The sequence below is a fragment of the Pongo pygmaeus genome, chromosome 2, assembly GCF_028885625.2.
Source record: "Pongo pygmaeus isolate AG05252 chromosome 2, NHGRI_mPonPyg2-v2.0_pri, whole genome shotgun sequence".
NCBI lineage: Eukaryota > Metazoa > Chordata > Mammalia > Primates > Hominidae > Pongo > Pongo pygmaeus.
This window is the reverse complement of record NC_085930.1, coordinates 192,908,671-192,927,218: the sequence shown is the minus strand read 5'-3', so window position 1 is coordinate 192,927,218 and position 18,548 is coordinate 192,908,671. Positions and strand designations below refer to the sequence as shown.

Genomic DNA, 18,548 nt, shown 5'->3' with positions numbered 1-18,548 from the left:
TGAGAAAAATTCTGGGGGGGGGGGAAGGTTAGCATTAGGTAGAGCATGGACACGAAGAAAAAGAATAGCAGATTGTCACTCAGTAACAGACAAAAAACTGCCCCTGCTTGAATGGGGGTATTTTGGAACTTACATTCAATTTAAACTGAAGTTACCATGTTATTAAAACAATCACTTTTCCCTATTCTTGTTATTATTTTAAAAAGTTATGCCACGTGAAGCTCTTGGGTAATGAATTAAGTTACATAACACTCTAACATTTATTTGGCTTGTTATTGAAAGGAAATGGTATTTCCTCTAAAATTAGAGCTGAATGAGGAGGGAAAGTTGCAATGAAATGTTTTCATTATTTGGGATTGGATTTAACAATTTTCCTTCATACAGATCTTCTGGGGATATGGAGGACTTCACTGCTCTTACAGAAACAGGGATTTTCTTCACCACTTTCATTCTACAGATCCTATGCGGAACTGCAACATCTGAGCTATGATTGACGCCTTCTTTACCCTGCTAAAACTATTAACTTACGTAGATTATTTAAATAAACATTAATGAAGTTCGGTAATAATTTGTTTTAATAATGTAAATCTAGTGTTGCCAGGTGCGGTGCCTCACACCTGTAATCCCAGCACTTTGGGAGGCCGAGGCGGGCGGATCACGAGGTCAGGAGATCGAGACCATCCCGGCTAACACAGTGAAACCCCGTCTCTACTAAAAATACAAAATATTAGCCAGGCGTGGTGGCGGGCACCTGTAGTCCCAGCTACTTGGGAGGCTGAGGCAGGAGAATGGCGTGAACTCAGGAGGCAGAGCTCGCAGTGAGCTGAGATCACGCCACTGCACTCCAGCCTGGGGGACAGAGCAAGACTCCGTTTCAAAAAAAAAAAAAAAAAGTAAATTTAGCAATTTTTTTAAGCTTGCTTAAGACATTCTGAGGAACAATAGACACCCAGTTGATGATTTGCTCTTCAACTACATATACGATGTTAGGTAAGTAATCTGATGTCTCTGAACCTTAATTTACCTACCATTAGCTAAGTACAGGTGTTGAACTAGATCAATGTTTCCTAATCTTCTACCATTCATATGCCTTCAAGATACCTACCCACATCTGAGAACCATATGACACATTTAATTAACACAATTAAGCATTTAAAAATAATTTTAGCTTTATTCTTGTAGCTATGAAACTACAAGTTTGATGAGATCATTCTTTTTTCTATACACATTAAAATGTTACCTATTAAAATTAAAAACCTTAATCCATGTACCACCTATGACCATCTCACGATTATAGCACACCTTTATACATATCATAGACTTTATGATCACACCTAACATACAGTGATCGCTAAAACTCAGTTTGTCTCGCTTTCACCGTCTGCTTGATCATGTTCCTGCCAGATCTTCTTCCACTTTTTACAGCAAACATGGTGTATTACTATTAAAGAGATCCCTTAGCTAATCTCTCTCACAAACCCCTTCAAATTATACACAACAGTGGAAATTCATTTCATTCTAGTTCCTATAAGTTTTCTAGCAGAGGCATATGTCAATAAAGAAATAATTTCCTAAGGCAGGATTTCTACCTGAATTCTCAATTGCTTTATGCCGCTTATTTGGAAGGGCCACAGATACATCCTCGTAATCAGGGTCGGTTTCTTTGACGGTTCGCTTGATTCCAGACATGATGACATTCAGTTCTTCACTGTGAAGCAAGGATAAATTAATAATTTTTAATTGTTAAGTTAAATAGTTGGGTTGTAGTAAGTAACACTGCATAACAGTACTTACAAATGTGTGTGTACAAACAAAATAAATAAATATTACATAATACTGGTACTTGCAAGTCTGTGTGTATGTGTATATACACACATATACATATTTCTTTTAAGGTCAAAAGCCTAAGTTTAAAAGTTTCCACGAAAAAAAAAAAAATCACAATCATCTGTTAACAAGCATGGGTTTCCCTTTCAAGAGAAAAATCCTTGAACAAAGTAGCACATTGTTCAGACTTTTCAAAAGGAGCCTGGCTTTCACAGAAGAGCCCTCATAAGGAAAAAAAAGGAACCAGACTTTGATGAAAACATGGTTAGCCCACACAGTGTCTTAGAATGCACTAAGCATTCAGCATATTAGAAAATATAAGCAACATAGTTAAAGGCTCAATAAGTAATTGATTATACAGATCCTTTCTCTGGTACTTAGCAGGTATCACTATTACTGATCATTATTACAATAAACACAATCTATAGACTTATATTAAACTAATTAACAAGTCTGCAATACGGTAAACAAGTCCCACATACACAAGTCTTTGAATAAAATAATCCCATTAAAAAAAAAATCCCATAAATCCTCCAGATCTTCACTGTCCCAGTACATTAGCCACTAGTCTTATGTGGCTGTTTAAATTAAAATTTAAAAAAATTTAAAATTCTGGGCTGGGCGTGGTCGCTCATGCCTGTAATCCCAGCACTTTGGGAAGCAGAGGTGGATGGAAGGCAGAAGAATCGCTTGAACCCAGGAGGCAGAGGTTGCAGTGAGCCAAGATCACACAACTGCACTCCAGCCTCGGCAACAAGAGCGAAACTCTCAAAAAAAAAAAAAAAAAAAAAAAAAAAAATTTGTATTAGTATTAGCCACAATCCTAAGGCTCAATGACTACTTGAGGCTGGTGGCTCCCTTTCTTCGCAGCCTGGATCTATTGATTAAGATAAGGAAACAGGTCCAGGGTGGTTAGATTATCCCTTACAGTGTTAATCTATGAAAGAGACCAGAATAGCTCTCTGATTTCCAAACCTCTGCTCTACCACTAAGGAAGATTCCCTAGCCAGAGGCAGAATTACTGAGGTAACAATATGTTTTAAAATAAAATTAGGCCGGGTGCGGTAACTCAGGCCTGTAATCCCAGCACTCTAGAAGGCTCAGGCAGGTGGATCACCTGAGGTCCGGAGTTCGAGACCAGGCTGGCCAACATGGTGAAACCTCATCTCTACTAAAAATACAAAAAAATTAGCTGGGCATGGTGGCTCATGCCGGTAATCCCAGCTACTCGAGAGGCTGAGGCATGAGAATCGCTTGAACCCAGGAGGCAGGCTGCAGTAAGCCGAGATTGTACCACTGCACTCCAGCCTGGGAGACAGGGTGAGACTCTGTCTCAAAAAATAAAAAAATAAATAAAATAAAAAATAAAAGAACATAAAATGCTAACTCAAAAATACTCATTTTGTATTCACTCAAAGTTAAAACAAAAATAACAATTTAGGCCGGGCACAGTGGCTCATGCCTGTAATCCCAGCACTTTGGGAGGGCAAGGTAGACGGATCATGAGGTCAGGAGTTCGAGACCAGCCTAGCCAACATGGTGAAACTCCGTCTCTACTAAAAATACAAAAATTAGCCAGGCGTGGCCACGTGAGCCTGTAATCCCAGCTACTCAGGAGGCTGAGGCAGGAGAATCACTTGAACCCGGGAAGTGGAGGCTGCAGTGAGCCGAGATCGTGCCATTGCACTCCAGCCTGGGTGACAAAGCAAGACTCCATCGCAAACAAACAAACAAACAAACAAACAAACAAAAAATACAATTTAAAAGTCCCTCAGCTCTTAGTCCAGTTCTTTCACCCATCTCAAAAACAGACTCACTTGATTCAGCTAGGAGAGTGGCTCATTATGTAATGTTACATATGGAAGTCCCACATCTGAGAGAACACTTTTCCTACAGCTGTTATCTGCTGTTATATCACTAACCTTAAAAATATTCTAAAACCCCCCAGCATTTATAAACATCATGAATCAAGCCATTTAATGTTTGTTCATATTCATCTGTTACCTGCTATAATTCAGAATATAAATGACTATTTTTGGACAGGCCCAGAACCCAACTATTATGTTCTATGTTTAAAGCATTTTTTTTTTTTTTTTTGGAGACGGAGTCTTGCTCTGTCTCCCAGGCTAGAGTGCAGTGGCGTGATCTCGGCTCACCGCAAGCTCCACCTCCCAGGTTCACGACATTCTCCTGCATCAGCCTCCCGAGTAGCTGGGACTACAGGTGCCCTCCACCACACCCGGCTAATTTTTTTTTTGTATTTTTAGTAGAGACAGAGTTTCACCGTGTTAGCCAAGATGGTCTCAATCTTCTGACCTCGTGATCCACCCGCCTTGGCCTCTCAAAGTGCTGGGATTACAGGCATGAGCCACTGTGCCCGGCTGTTTAAAGCTTTTAAAAAGTAAAAGTACGGTCTTCTTTCTTCAGCCTTCTCCATTTGGTCTGCAATTAATTTTAGACAGCCTCAGAACATCTTGGGCTGTTACATAAAAAAGACAACCTTAAAAAAAAAAATAAACTTAATTTATTCTTCCTTAATGCAGATAGGTCTCTAAAAACACCTAATTACACATAAACCTAGAATCAGAGGTGGATACAGCCCAGCAGATACCTAAACTTGTCCTTGTACCATACTACTTCCTCAGCAGGCACCTGTCTTCCACAGTTTGCCAAGAGTCATAGGAGATTATCTACAAAGATGAGTCCCTCTCCAGCAACATCTTCACTTATCCATTCTACAGACTTCATAATCTGTATATTCTTATCCTACCTCCCAAGTAATCTCAAGAATAACGGTGGCTCCCCCTAAAACGGCTGGGGATCCTTGAACAAAGCTTATTTTTATTTTATCCTCACTTGAGGGACTTAAAAAAAAAAACCCTCTCTTTGACTTTTGGTGTAAAACTGGAAGACTAGGAAGAGAAAAGAGAGGAATTTGGGGAGGGGGTGGGCAGAAAGGAAGAAACCAACAATGACTTCATTTGTGCTGCCAAGATAATTCATTTTTTATGCAGCCTTTAGAATAAAGCTTTTCTTGTCACATTTGGGCATATATTTGAGCTTCTTATGAACACATTTTAAGAGGATTTAGCTCTGTATTGGGCATTTAAAAATAATCCAGGTCTGCTTCTGTCTCACAAGAATAATAATGTGTAATGTGTACATGTCACATGCAAGTAAATGCTAGCTAGCTAAGACTAGGCACATCTGCTGAGGCATGCTCTTATGGTGATATAACAAATAAGTGAATAGAATGTGTAACAAATGACCAATGATAATATTACCTTCTGGACTCTTCTTGTCTGACTTGTAGATTTTATGAAAAGAAACATAAGCGGTTGTTAGATATGGTCAATTCAACTTTGAAACAAAATGTCCAGCTAATCCTCTTTAGTTTCTGAATCAGCTGAAATTGAAAATACTGAGATGGTACTACGAACTGTTAGGAAAAAAATCTGTTACCATATACAATTTGACTGTGAGAAAGAATTTTCTCTATACTCTGAGACAAAAACTGAATATGGAAATAAATGTAATGCTGCGACTAAAATAAGACTACCGTCATCCATTTCTCCAATTCAAACTTTTTATCTCGGGTCGGGTGCGGTGGCTCATGCCTGTAATCCCAGCACTTTGGGAGGCTGAGGCGGGCGGATCACGAGGTCAGAAGATCAAGACCATCCTGGCTAACATGGGGAAACCCTGTCTCTACTAAAAAAAAAAATACAAAAAATTAGCCTGGCGTGGTGGCGGGCACCTGTAGTCCCAGCTACTCAGGAGGCTGAGGCAGGAGAATGGCATGAACCCAGGAGGCAGAGCTTACAGTGAGGCCGAGATCGCGCCACTGCACTCCAGCCTGGGCGACAGAGCGAGACTCTGTCTCAAAAAAAAAAAAAAAAATTTTATCTCATTAAAACAGCCTCATTATAAACTGTAAATGTGGGCAAGATGCAGAGGCTCAGGCCTGTAATCTCAGCACTTTGGAAGGCCAAGGCGGGTGGATCACTTGAGGTTAGGAGCTTGAAACCCACCTGGCCAACATGGTGAAACCCCATCTCTACTAAAAACACAAAAATTAGCTGGCCATGGTAGTGCATGCCTACAGTCCCAGCTACTCAGGAGGCTGAGGCACGAGAATCTCCTGAACCTGCGAGGAGGCAGAGGTTGCAGTGAGTCAAGATCACGCCACTGCACACCAGCCTGGGTGACAGAAACTTTATCTCAAAAAAAAAGAGTAAATGCTGTCAATTTAAATATAGAAAATAAATGATTTTTTCCATAAGTAACACAAGAAAACAAAGCTTTATAGAAGTAAATGCTATCAATTAAAACATATCATTTCCATTCAAATAACAACCAAGTCTGAGTTTTTGACAAAGGTTAGAAACCAAAAAGAAAACCAAACTTTTTTTTTTTTTTGAGACACAGTCTCACTTTTGTCACCCAGGCGGGATTGCAATGGCACGATCTTGGCTCACTGCAACCTCTGCCTCCTGGGTTCAAGCTATTCTCCTGCCTCAACTGTCTGAGTAGCTGGGATTACTGGTGTGTGCCACCACTCTCAGCTAATTTTTTTATTTTTAGAAGAGACGGGATTTCACTATGTTGGCCAGGCTGGTCTCCAATCTCTGACCTTGTGATCCGCCCACCTCGGCCTCCCAGGGTGCTGGGGTTACAGGTGTGAGCAACTGCGCCCGGCCAAAAATAATTTTTTTAGAGACAGAGTCTTACTCTGCCATCCAGACTGGAGTACAGTGGCACAAGCATAGCTCACTGCAACCTTGGAATCCTGGGCTCAAGTGATCCTCCTGCCTCAGCCTCCCGAGTAGCTGGGACTACAGGTGTGTGCCCATACCTGCTAATCTTTTTATTTTTTGAAGAGACGGGGGGGGGGAGGTCTCAAATTGTTGCTCAGAGTGGTCTTGAACTCCTGGCCTCAAGAGATCCTCTGGCCTTGGCCTTCCAAAGAGCTGAGATTTGTAAGCCTCCACCCCTGGCCCCAAACAAAACATTTAATGTTTTCTACTTTAAAATAAACCCCAAGAGAAAAATAATTTTGAAAAGAAAATTGTATAATAAAAACCATAAAGATGATGTAATGTACAGTCACTGGAAATTCGAAGTCTTAGCTCTCGAGTCAGGGAAGATGTGGAACCCTAGAAGCTTGTCCCAGGACTCTACCATTCTGTTTTGCAAACACATATAAGATGTGGCCAACAACATGGTGAAACCCCTTCTCTACTAAAAATACAAAAATTAGCTGGACGTGGTGGCGCGTGCCTGTAGTCCCAGCTACTCGGGAGGCTGAGTCAGGAGAACTGCTTGAACCCAGGAGGCAGAGGTGGCAGTGAGCAGAAATCGTGCACTGCACTCCAGCCTGGTGACAGAGCAAGACTCCGTCTCAAAAAAAAAAAAAAAAAAAAAAAAAAAAAAGTAGCCAATTCTTGAGGAGAAAGGAGTAAAATCTGATAAATTAGACACGAAAGATTTGCCATATATCATATGAGGTATCATCTCAATAATTCTATGCGCCTCACATCATTTGAGTATCAGAACCACTGAACTTTGGGCTCTCACTCAAGACTTCCCATCTGGTTTAAAGGTGGGGAGGGGAAGGCTGGGCATGGTGGCTCACGCCTATAATCTCAGCACTTTGGGAGGCCGAGGCAGGTGGATCACGAGGTCAGGAGTTCGAGACCGGCCTGACCAACACGGTGAAACCCCGTCTCTACCAAAAATACAAAAAATTAGCTGGGCATGGTAGCATGCGCCTGTAATCCCAGCTACTCAGCGCAGGAGAACTGCCTGAACCCAGGAGGCGGAGGTTGCAGTGATCCGAGATTGCGCCACTGTACTCCACCCTGGGTGACAGAGTGAGACTTCGTTAAAAAAAAAAAAAAAAAAAAAAAAAGGTGGGGAAGAGGAATAGTACAATCATTTTCTATCTGCTTCCATACAGACAGGCATTCCTAAGATGCTGATAATGATTTTATAGTTCCTGGCCCTGTCCTTTCTATGGTCTTAAAACAAAATATATTCTCCTTTGTAAACAAGACAACCAGTGTTCCTTTATTAAATATCTGAATAAGACTCTATAATCCATTTTCCATTAGCCAATGATATTTCAAAAATGTCTCAAAAATCCAAACCAGAAGAATAGACGAACAAATCGTGGTATACTCAATGAACTCCTGATGCAGGCAACAACAGAAATGAACCTCAAAATGATTATGGCAAGCCAAAGAAGGCAAACACAAGAGTACAAGCTAAATTATCCCACTTAAGTTCTAGAACAGGCAAATTAATCTATAGTGAAAGAAATGAGAATCATAGTTGGGGGTGCTGGTGTTAGGGACTGACTGGGAAGAGGAATGAAGGCTTTTTCTTAGAAATATTTTATTCAGGTTGAGTATTCCTTACCCAAAATGCCTGGGACCAGAATTGTTTCAGATTTCATACCGTTTTGGATTTTGGAATATTTGCATATATATAATAAGATATCTTTGGGAAGGAACCCAAATCTAAACATGAAATTCATTTATGCTTCATAAATATCTTACACACAGAGCCTGAAGGTAATTTTATACAATATTTTAAATAATTCAAAACATAACACAAAGTTTTGACTACGTTTTAACTGTGACCAGTCACAAGGTCAGGTGTGAAATTTTCCACTGTGGCATCATGTTGGTGCTTAAGACGTTTCAGATTTTGGAGCATTTAAGATTCAGATTTTTGGATTACTGATGCTCCACCTAACCTTTTTTTTTTTTTTTTTTGAGACAGGGTTTCCCTCTTGCTGTCCAGGCTGGAGTGCAATGGCACAATCTCGGCTTGCAGCAACCTCCGCCTCCCGGGTTCAAGCGATTCTCCTGCCTCAGCCTCCCAGGTAGCTGGGATTACAAGTATGCGCCACCACGCCGGGCTAATTTTGTATTTTTAGTAGAAACAGGGTTTCTCCATGTTGGTCATGCTGGTCTCGAACTCCCGATCTCAGGTGATCTGCCCGTCTTGGCCTCCCACAGTGCTCCACTAATCTTAATGAGAGTGTAGGTTAGATGGGTATGTATACGCAACTGCAAAAACACCCAACTGTACACGCAAAATCTGTATTTCACTGTCTGTAAACTATACCTCACTTTAGAAAAGGACTGTAAGACTATTTCTCTGATCATGTCATCCCCTGCTTGAATCCTTCAAATAGCTTCTCATAACATTTAGAACAAATTTTCATTCCTTAACATGACCTAAGAGATGTGAACTGCACCGTTTCCCTCTCCATCCTTAATCTTTAAGATCCAGACAGGTTGGTTTTCTATCCCTCAAATATACTCCCAATTTTCCTTTGAGCTTTTGGAATTATGGTTCCTTCTACCTGGAATGCTCTTTCCTTAGGTTAGCTTTATCAGATTCCAGCTGAAATCTCCACCTTATCAGGGGCCTTCCTTGACCGTGCCCCATCCAACACAGCTCTCCCTACCTTCTCCCTCCAAAGTTCCTGGAAGCGCTCAATATTACTATCTGGATAAATAAATGAAGGAATTTTTTTTTTTTTTTTTGAAACAGTCTTGCTCTGTCACCCAGACTACAGTGCAGTGGCGCGATCTTGGCTCACTGCAAGCTCCGCCTCCCGGGTTCATGCCATTCTCCTGCCTCAGCCTCCTGAGTAGTTGGGACTACAGGCGCCTGCCACCATGCCCGCCTAATTTTTTTGTATTTTTAGTAAAAATGGAGTTCCACCATGTTAGCCAGGATGGTTGGTCTCGATCTCCTCACCTTGTGATACACCTGCCCCGGCCTCCCAAGGTGCTGGGATTATAGGCGTGAGCCACTGCGCCCAGCCATAAATGAAGGATTAACCAAAATATCTGCCAAAATATAAATGCCCACAGGGAACATAACTACTACCTTACATTAGTTTTCATCATTAATCTATTTGTTGATATTGCTACATCTTCAAAGGCTCTCTAGCTAAATGTTTAAAAGAATGTACAAAGTTATTATACACAGACACATGCAAACAAAAAGACAGTAAGCAAGGCAATATTAATAATAGAATTCAAGACAAAAAAACATGATAAAGATGATGTTATTATTTAAAGGCACAATCACAAAAATACATCTTAAACTATACATCCAACAATATAATATCAAAATACATACACACAAACAGAAAAAGGAAAGTTTAAGAAATCACACATCTCTATATAAAATTTAAAAGATTAAGACAATTTATAAAAATACAGATGATAGGCCAGGCGTGGTGGCTCACGCTTGTAATCCCAGCACTTTGGGAAGTTGAGGCAGGTGACTTGCTTGAGCTCAGGAGTTCAAGACCAGCCTGGGCAACACAGTGAAACCCCATCTCTACAAACAATACAATAATTAGTTAGGAGTAGTGGTGAGCACCTGTACTCCCAGCTACTTGAGCAGTTGAGGCAGGAGGATTGCTTGAGCCCAGGAGATGAAGCCTGCAGTAAGCTGAGATCGCACCGTTGCACCTCCAGCCTGGGTGACAAGAGCCAGACCCTGTCTCAAACAAAACAAACACAACAAACAAAAAAGATGATATAGATATATATCTGGTAATTAACAAGCCAGATTTAACAAATACACACAACTCTGAACCCAACAGAAAAAAATCTTTTAAAAATATCTATAAAAGTTCATTAAGGTCGGACGCAGTGGCTCATGCCTGTAATCCCAGCATTTTGGGAGTCCGAGGCGGGTGGATCACTTGAGGACAGGAGTTTGAAACCAGCCTGGCCAATGTGGTAAAACCCCGTCTCTACTAAAAATACAAAAATTAGCTGGGCATGGTTGTGGATACCTGTAATCCCAGCTACTTGGGAGGCTGAGGCAGGAGAACTGCTTGAACCCAGGAGGTGGAGGTTGCAGTGAGCCAAAATCACGCCACTGCACTCCAGCCTGGGCAACAGAGTGAGACTCTGTCTCAAAAAAAAAAAAGTTCATAAAATGTAAATCATATAATAAGATATGAAGAAAGTCTCAATTACTGCAAAATGTAGAAATATTACAGCCACATTCTGATCTTCATAAAAATTAATATTAGCTCACCATGATATGGAAAATAAGACACTCTTCTAATAACTCAAGACTCAAAGAAGAAATTAAAACTAAAGTAACAGACTATTTAAAAACTAACAACAATGAGAACACAGTATCTCCAAACCTATGGAAATGTGGTCAAAAGTCACCATCAGAGGAAAATGGCAGACAAGCTTTCATTGCAAATACACATACAAATCCAATCCAGCAGGGTATTAAAAGCATAAGGCATCATAACTGGAAAGTTTTATTGCCAGCAACAGAAAAAGAAACAAGCAGAACGAACAAAGGCTAAATCCTAAAACCAAAGTGGGGAGATCCAGAATGAAGGGGATTTGTACTACACAAGTCTACTGTTGAAGCTTTAGGAAGCTTTTTTTTTTTTTGAGATGGAGTCTCACTCTGTTGCCCAAGCTGGATTGCAGTGGCGCAATATGGGCTCACTGCAACCTCTGCCTCCCAGGTTCGAGTGATTCTCCTGCCTCAGCCTCCTGAGTAGCTGGGACTACAGGCACCCACCACCACGCTTGGTTTTTTTTTTTTTTTTTTTTTTAGTAGAGAGAGGGTTTTGCCATGTTGGCCAGGCTGGTCTTGAACTCCTGACCTCAGGTGATCCGCCTGCCTCGGCCTCCCAAAGTGCTGGGATTACAAGCGTGAGCCACCACGCCTGGCCCCTTTAGGAACATTTTAATGAAACTGACTTTCAGTAATCCAAATACATATGATCCGTTTCCTGAATTCTATTTTGAAAACTAAATACGGCAGCAGCTTCACCCCAACAACATCCACTCCTCGCAAAGACTGTTCAATGTACACTCTAAGAATATATATCCATTTTAATATTATACTGAGAAAATCATTAGGCATGCAGAAGCCCTACCAAAGAAATCAAAATGTATATTTCAATGTCAATTAAAATTTCTCCATTTAACCATTACTTATAACACTGTCACCTCCCATTGATACAAAGAACTGAAAAAATAAAATACACCTGATCGTCTTTCCAAAATTATGCTCATTTTATAACAGAAGCAACGAGAAGTTATCTATTAGGTTGGCGCAAAAGTAAAAACCACAACTACTTTTGCACCAACCTCTATTAAAGGAAAGACTCAGACCAAGGGAACTCTAGGAGACAGAAGATTCTGTTACGATTTTCACCAGAGTTAGTACCGACAAAAAAATGCTATGCTAATTATTCTAAGTCAGGTCTGACACACAAAACCTTTTGAATATGTTCCCATTTGTTGGCTAACATATCACTTTTTCTTTAACTCATCTGGCATCCAAAACAAAAACAGGTCTTTTACGTAAAAATAATCACAATTTTATACTGGACCTGAATGGCAAGAAGCTGAGAGATCTGGTAATTAGGACTGATGTGATGTGGGACGTTTCTAACGACATGTAAAGAGCTGAGCAAACGACAGCTGAGCTCAAAAACACTGTCTCATTATTTCAGTCTTATATATTTCCAGGTCAAAAACACCAACTTTCCTATAAATAAAACGGCTTTAAGACTACACAATTTGCTAATATGGTCAGCCCCCAGAATCCATTCTGGCCAGTACTCTGTCTACAACCTTGCAAACTAGCACACAGAAGACTGTAGGATAAAACAGCTCTTCTAAATTATCCATGCCACTGCTTCTATCCATTAATGCACCTGGAGAGCTGACTTTAGGTAACTTTTATCATTCCCTTTTTTTTTTTTTTTTTTGAGAGAGTCTTGCTGTCAGCCAGGCTGGAGTGCAGTGGCGCAATCTCGGCTCATTGCAACCTCCGCCTCCCGGGTTCAAGAAATTCTCCTGTCTCAGCCTCCGAGTAGCTGGGACTACAGGCACACGCCACCACGTCTGACTAATTTTTTTGTATTTTTAGAAGAGACAGGGTTTCACCATATTGGTCAGTCTGGTCTCGAACTCCTGACCTCAGGTGATCCACCCGCCTCGGCCTCCCAAAGTGCTGAGATTATAGGCGTGAGCCACAGCGCCCGGCCACTTTTACCATTCCTTTACCCCACCAGTTCAACATACTTTTTCTGGAAGAATGAGGTATGGGGGATGTTTAAGGGTTTTGAGATTTTTAAGGTAAATTCTTTTTTTTTTTTTTTTTTTAATTTTTTGAGACAGTGTCTCACTCTGTCACCCAGGCTGGAGTGCAATGGCACAATCTTGGCTCACTGCAACCTCTGCCTCCCGTGTTCAAGCGATTCTCCAGCCTCAGCCTCCCAAGTAGCTGGGGTTACAGGCACGCACCACCACACCCGGCTCATTTTTGTATTTTTAGTAGAGACGGGGTTTCTCCGTGTTGGCCAGGCGGGTCTCGAATGCTTGACCTCAAATGATCCACCCGCCCTGGCCTCCCAAAGTGCTGGGACTACAGGTATGAGCCACCGCGCCTGGCCTGATGCAGATTGTTTCCATATCATCTGTTTTGTGGTAGTTGGGGGGAAAAAAAGCTTTCAAAGGCTGGAATTAACTTCATGGATGAGTCGGAATTTGATTCTTGAAGGATGAAGAGCATTTCGGTAAGCGGAGAAGGTAGAGGTGAAATATGAGCCCACTGGAAAGTAACTGTGAGATGTTCAGGCATGTAAACTTTGATGACTGCAGACATGGAGAGGTAGAACTAGTTCTAGGCAAGGGCTGTTTATCCTGCTTGTCTGAGGAGCGAGCTGTGGGGGAACCTGTTAAGTGGTTGTAATGAAAGCTGAGGGTGAGGAGAATGCAGTGGGGAGGGGCTTGAACTTTACCTGCAGTGCTTCTACTGGCGACTGTTATGTATTTTGTTTTTAAGTTTTAATTTATTTGAGAGTGTGGATATACTTTTTTAATTGAAATATAATTCACTTAACTTAAAAGGTACTGTTTTAGGCCAGGCGTGGTGGCTCATGTGCCTGTAATCCCAGCACTTTGGGAGGCCAAAGCAGGAGGACTGCTTGAACCCAGGAGTTTAAGACCGACCTGGACAACATACAGAGACCTTCTCTCTACTGAAAAAGAAAAAGAAAAAAATCAGCTGGGCATGGTGGTGTGTACCTGTAGTCCCAACTACTTGGTAGGCTGAGGTGGGAGGATCGCTTGAGCCCAGGAGTTCAAGGCTGCAATGACCTATAGTTGCATCACTGCACTCCAGCCTGGGCGACAGAGACAGACCCTGTCTCAAAAAACATATATATTGACCGGCCGGGCGCGGTGGCTCAAGCCTGTAATCCCAGCACTTTGGGAGGCCAACGCAGGCAGATCATGAGGTCAGAAGATCGAGATCATCCTGGCTAACATGGTGAAACCCCGTCTCTAATAAAAAACACAAAGCAAAAAAAATTAGCCAGGCGTGGTGGTGGGTGCCTGTAGTCCCAGCTACCCAGGAGGCTGAGGCAGGAAAAGGCGTGAACCCGGGAGGCGGAGCTTGCAGTGAGCTGAGATCGCACCACTGCACTCCAGCCTGGATGACAGAGCAAGACTCCTTCTCAAAAAAAAAAAAAAAAAAAAAAATATATATATATATATACACACACACACACACATACACACACACCAACCAGTTAAAAGTGTGCAATTCAGTGGATTTCAGTATATTCACAAAGTTGCACAACAATCACCACTAATTCCATAATGTTTTCATCACTCCAAAAAGCAACCGCTTACCTCTTAATTGTCACTCTCAATTCTCCTCTCCCTTCATCCCCCTGGCAACTACTTTTTGTGTGAATAAACTTGCCTGTTTCTGGACATTTAGTATAAATAAAATCATACAGCCCGTGGCTTTTTGTATCTGCCTTTTTTTTTTTTTTTTTGAGACGAAGTCTCCCTCTGTCGCCCAGGCTGGAGTGCAGTGGTGCGATCTCCACTCACTGCAACCTCCACCTCCCGGGTTCAAGCAATTCCCCTGCCTCAGCCTCCCGAGTAGCTGGGATTACAGGCCTGGGCAACAGACTGTGATTCTGTCTCAAAAAAAAAAAAAAAAAAAAAGAAAAAAGAAAAAATCTGCTTCATAAGTCTTGTTTTCTGTGAGAAAACTGCATCAACTCCCACCGTCTACTAGGTATCACGATAGAAAACAGACTGAAAGCAGAGCAGGAGCAAAGGCAGGGAGATGGGGAACAATCCAAGAACGTGGCAATGAACATTCAAATAAAAATCCGTGGTTGATGAGAAGAGGACAGGACCAACTATTTCTGAGAATCTATCTTAAGAAAATACAGGGTAATGTACATCATATGTGGGCTGCACTCAGAGATCAACAACCTAAATGTTAGTTCTCCTCTTCCTATGGATTTTATAATTAAAAATAACCCACAGCAAACTATCATGCATCCATTGAATGAACATGAAGCATTTGAAACTGAGAAACATGTGGGGAGAACTCTGCATGCTGTATGTCAAGCTACCTATTTCTAATATCTAAAGAACTTTTGACAATCAATTAGGAAATAACAAAAGATGCCAGAGAACAGGAAAAAAAATTCACAAATAGCCAATAAATGTGAAAAAAAGTTCAAACATACTAGTAATCGATAAATGAAAAAAAACACAAGACACCATTTTTCATCGATCAAGTTTAGTTTTGGGGCAGATGGAAATGGGGCACTTTTTTTCTAATTTGCACTCATTAGTTTCATTTCCTCACATCCCATTAAACTATTCTAATCTGGTTCCCACCTCCCACTTCCAGAACTATGGACAGGAAGACCAATGACCAAAACCAATAACCTCCGTGTTGCCAAATCCGATTGACAACCTTAATGAACATCTCAGAAGCCCTGATAAAAGGACCAATTCAACATCTTCCAGAAACACCTCTTTTGGCTGCCATGATTCCAGCTTTTTCTCCTACCTCACTTGCTGTTTCCTGTGTCCTTTCCTCAACCTTCTTCCTCTACCAGACCTAGAGGTATTTGAGTGTCTGAGCCCTTTTCACTTCTCTACACTCTTTCCCCTCAGTGATCTCACACAGCACCATACCTTTGAATATCATTTACGTACTGATCGCTCCCAATTTTTTTTTCTTTTAAGAGACGGGGTCATTCCTGCCTTGTAGCCAAGGCTGGTCTAGAATTTCTGGGCTCAAGCGACCCGCCTCGGCCTCCCAAAGTGCTGGGATTTCAGGTGTGAGCACCGCGCCCAGCCACTCCCAGATTTTTATCTCTAGCTCTAGCCTCTCACTTCCTTGAGTTCCAGCCCTCTACATCTAACTGTCTCAACACACCGACTTCATAACTAACATACATCTAAAATTTAATACATCTAAAATAGAATTCGTTTTTCACACCTCAAATTTCTCTCTTCCATTCTTCATCTCAGTAAACAGCACCACCATCTACTCAGTTGCTCAAAACAAAAATCAAAAAAGCAAAGATTCCCACCATTCCCTCACCAATCCAAGTCTTGTTCATTCTACCTTAAAACATTTAAAAATCTGTTTATACTTCCCCATCTCCCTGCCATGGGCCTAGTCCAAGCTACTGCAAAGAGCACAGTAACTGACCTCGTAGTTCCTCCCCAGCTCTCTTCCTCTACATAGCAGTCGGATCATGCTACTCGCCTTCTCAAAACCTTCAAAGGCTTCCCGGGAAAACTAAACTCCTAATCAGGGCATCACCTGCCCTATCTTTTCAAGAGTATACACAAACAGGAATATACATCCAAGGGTAGTATCTCTAGACCGTAAAACTGCGGGCATTTTTCTCTGGCTTTGCTTGTATTTTTAAATTTTTCTACGCTGAATACCCTCTACTCATTAAGAAAGGGGAAATGATATTGCTGAATACTATATAATATTATATCGCATTTCTTACATGTGAGCGAGAAAAGCGAATAGAAAACGTGGGTCAACTCTGTAACTGTTGAATGCTTAGATGAAAATACTAGCGAACATCAAACTTAAAAAAATGATGTGTCAGGCCTGTAAGATCGCTGATGGCATTTCTCTTCCTCTGGTTTCTATTTCTTAACATAATCACATTCATGATGGAGAGAACCTCATTGTCTTCTGCAGTCTGGCCACAGCCCTTCAAGCCAGCCTTTCCTGCAGGAGTCCTCACTTTCCGAGGCTTCCACTCCGCCCCGCACTGCCCGCAGCTCCGGCGCGTTGGCCCCGGCCCCATTCCTGGACCCCCAAAGCCTCTCTGATCCCTCCCCTCCATCCCAGGGAGGGCCGGTGGGGATGGCGACAGGTTGGAGGGGCATTCCAAGATCCTTTCGGTAAACCCACGACTTTCTGGTGCTGGGGCCAAATCTTGCCTCCAAGGCCAAGAGCTTAACATCCTAAAAGCTCCGGCCGCTGTGGCTCGGGGACCCGCATCCCCTCAGCGCAGCGCCCCGCTGAAGAGGAAGCCCCCAACTCACGTTCCAATTCCAGAATCCCGCTTCTGCGGCTACCCGGCCCGCACCTGGGAGCCTCCCCTCGGCCCCGGGGCCTCAACGGGTCCCGCCGCCGCGCTGCCGGCCGATGGGGGAGGGGCGCGCACGTGCCCGCGCCGCCCCCGCCCAAACAATGCCCCGGAGAGCGGGGCGCGCTCCCGGCCGGTCCCTTCCTGCGCGCGCCAACACTCACCCTTTCTCCGGGTCTCCGGCTGCAGCGCGGGCCCCGCCGGCCGCCGCGGGAGAGCAAGGCGAGGTGAGAGAGCGGGCGAAGCCCCGCGGAGCTGCCCCGCCACGAGGCCCCAGCGACCCCCGCAACCTGCGGAAGCACACGTCGCGGTGGAGCCTGCCCGGCCCGTTCCGCACCGCACGTCAGCAGCTGGGCGCGTCGGGGCGCGCGCGGCGGCGCGCGCGGCCTCGGGGCGGAGCTCGCAGGGATGAGGGCGGGGCGGGGCGGGGCTGGTCCAGGCTGCGACCCCGGCCCGCGAGGCCACTTCCTGGGCAGTGTGGGCGTCGATTCTCGCAAAGGCACCGTCGTCCATCATTTTCCTGCCCCAGAAGATGGCGAATTTCAACCCCAAGTTTGACAGAATATTCATTCTGCCGGCATGTATGAGCTTCCCTATTAATCACAATAGTAACTATGATGTTTGTGTGTGCCATCTTTGTGCCAACCCATGTGCTAAGTGCTGGGTATACAAATAACAATAGTTATTGCTAGCCCATTTTACAGATGAAGAAACTGAGGCAGGGAAGGCGTGAGACTTATCTCAGTCACACTAGCTAGTGACAATCCAAGTCCAGTTTTCCATCTAAATATCTCTTGAGGCCAACATTCTCTTTCATTGTAACTCTACCACCCTACCCAAGACCCTGTAATCTGTCTGCCCAAGACTATGAATAGCCTCCCAGCTGGTCTTCGGGGATCTTCTGTTCCCCTTCAATCCCTTCTCACTGTATAAAGATTTACTACGGGAGCTGAGTGGTGGGTTTAGGAAGTTCACTTTTTTTTTTTATACTTTACATACATGTTACCAAATTTTTATGTATTTAATGTTTTTATCAACACATAATAAATGTAAATGGTGTTTTGTTTTTTGCGGGTTTTTTTTTTTTTTGAGACACAGTCTCCCTCTGTTGCCAGGCTGGAGTGCAGTGGCATGATCTTGGCTCACTGCAGCCTCCGCCTCCCGGGTTCAAGCGATTCTCCTGCCTCAGCCTCCCAAGTAGCTGGGATTACAAGGTGCACGCCACCACGCCTGGCTCATTTTTGTATTTTTAGTAGAG

At 42.9% G+C, this 18,548-nt stretch overlaps 1 protein-coding gene across 18 annotated transcripts in view; it reads right to left on the bottom strand.

The window, feature by feature from the left end:
- YEATS2 (YEATS domain containing 2) overlaps positions 1-17,692 on the bottom strand; it is a 110,285-nt gene extending 92,593 nt beyond the window's left edge. For 2 of the 18 annotated variants that reach the window (XM_063662466.1, XM_063662476.1), the window contains exons 1-3: positions 17,455-17,669; positions 10,237-10,356; positions 1,590-1,708 (exon numbers count right to left, since the gene is read on the bottom strand). In XM_063662466.1, the coding sequence (XP_063518536.1) occupies positions 1,590-1,689 (100 nt within the window). In that variant the 5' untranslated portion in view covers positions 1,690-1,708; positions 10,237-10,356; positions 17,455-17,669. Of the gene's footprint in view, positions 1-1,589; positions 1,709-4,111; positions 4,328-5,111; positions 5,234-10,236; positions 10,357-17,246; positions 17,369-17,454 lie in introns of those variants that run through there. The other 16 variants (XR_008501392.2, XM_054479993.2, XM_063662467.1 and 13 more) reach the window with 15 other exon arrangements.
- Between the last annotated feature and the right edge of the window lie 856 nt (positions 17,693-18,548).